At 62.8% G+C, this 1,045-nt stretch overlaps 1 protein-coding gene across 1 annotated transcript; it reads left to right on the top strand.

The window, feature by feature from the left end:
* Positions 1–805: 805 nt before the first annotated feature.
* Positions 806–1,021, top strand: LOC104616537 (ras-like protein family member 10B; the record flags this gene model as incomplete). Its single annotated transcript, XM_010281581.1, has 1 exon — positions 806–1,021. A coding segment is annotated over exon 1 (216 nt), but the record flags the coding sequence as incomplete, so codon positions are not given.
* Positions 1,022–1,045: the final 24 nt, after the last annotated feature.

Here is a 1,045-nt window from a genome sequence, read left to right as displayed (position 1 = left end):
GTTACCCCCCCGGCCCCCCCCACCCGCGTGGCCCTGCCCCGGCCCCCCTCCGACCTCAGCATGGGTGCCAGCGGCTTGTGGGCTCACCCTGTCAGCTGCCTCGGAAATTAGCCTCCATCAAGTTAATTGCCAAACCGCTCAGAGCCTGAAATTAAACATTAAAGCTGTCACTCACAGGAGCAGAGCAATCTCCCCCCCCGCCCCAGCAAAAGGCAATTCTGGATGTCCAAGCAGAGGGAAGATGGATTTCCCGGCTTGGGGCAGCGCTGGGATGGAGCAGCCGGCAACGGTTCCCGTGGGTGCTATGGGACAAGTCCCCAGCGCAGCCCGGGACCCCGCTGCTGCCAGGGCTGGGCAAACCCTGAGCTGCAGACAGCCCCTTTCCCTGAGGTTTCCTTGCTCCGGTACCGAAAGGGCTGAATGTGCCTGTGAGAACCTTCCTGGGAAGGTTCTCAAGTCCTGGCTTTCCTTGGCTCTGCAGGGTGGGACCCTCCGAGGGGAATCCTGAGGTCTCACAGTGCCAAAGCCCCCGCTGGGGACATTGCCCAGCCTTGGGGGATGCTCCTGCTCCCTGAGGACAGACATAACCCTTTTCCACGGGTCCTCCTTGGAAAAATATCACCTGAAGCAATAGTGGGATCTGCCAGGATGTCTCTAGGACCTGATCAGCTTTTCCTTGGCCTTGCAGTGACGGGCTGTCCCGGAGGGGAAATGCATCCTGAATGGGGCTGAGACCCCCTGCGTGGGAATATGCAGCCTCGGCACCGCAGGGGCAGCACCGGGGCAGCGGCCGGCGCGCGGCGGCATGGTGGCAACGTTCAAGATCGCCGTGCTGGGAGCCCAGGGCGTGGGCAAGAGTGCCATAGTCCGGCAGTTCCTCTACAACGAGTTCAGCGAGGTCTGCGTGCCCACCACGGCCCGTCGCGTCTACCTGCCCGCCGTCGTCATGAACGGCCACGTCCACGACCTGCAGATCATGGACTTCCCCCCCATCACCGCCTTCCCCGTCAACACCCTGCAGGTAGGGTGCGATGGGACCTCCGTG

The sequence above is a fragment of the Phaethon lepturus genome, unplaced genomic scaffold (assembly GCF_000687285.1).
Source record: "Phaethon lepturus isolate BGI_N335 unplaced genomic scaffold, ASM68728v1 scaffold25902, whole genome shotgun sequence".
NCBI lineage: Eukaryota > Metazoa > Chordata > Aves > Phaethontiformes > Phaethontidae > Phaethon > Phaethon lepturus.
The sequence above is the reverse complement of the archived record's forward strand: the minus strand, read 5'-3'. Positions and strand labels throughout refer to the sequence as shown.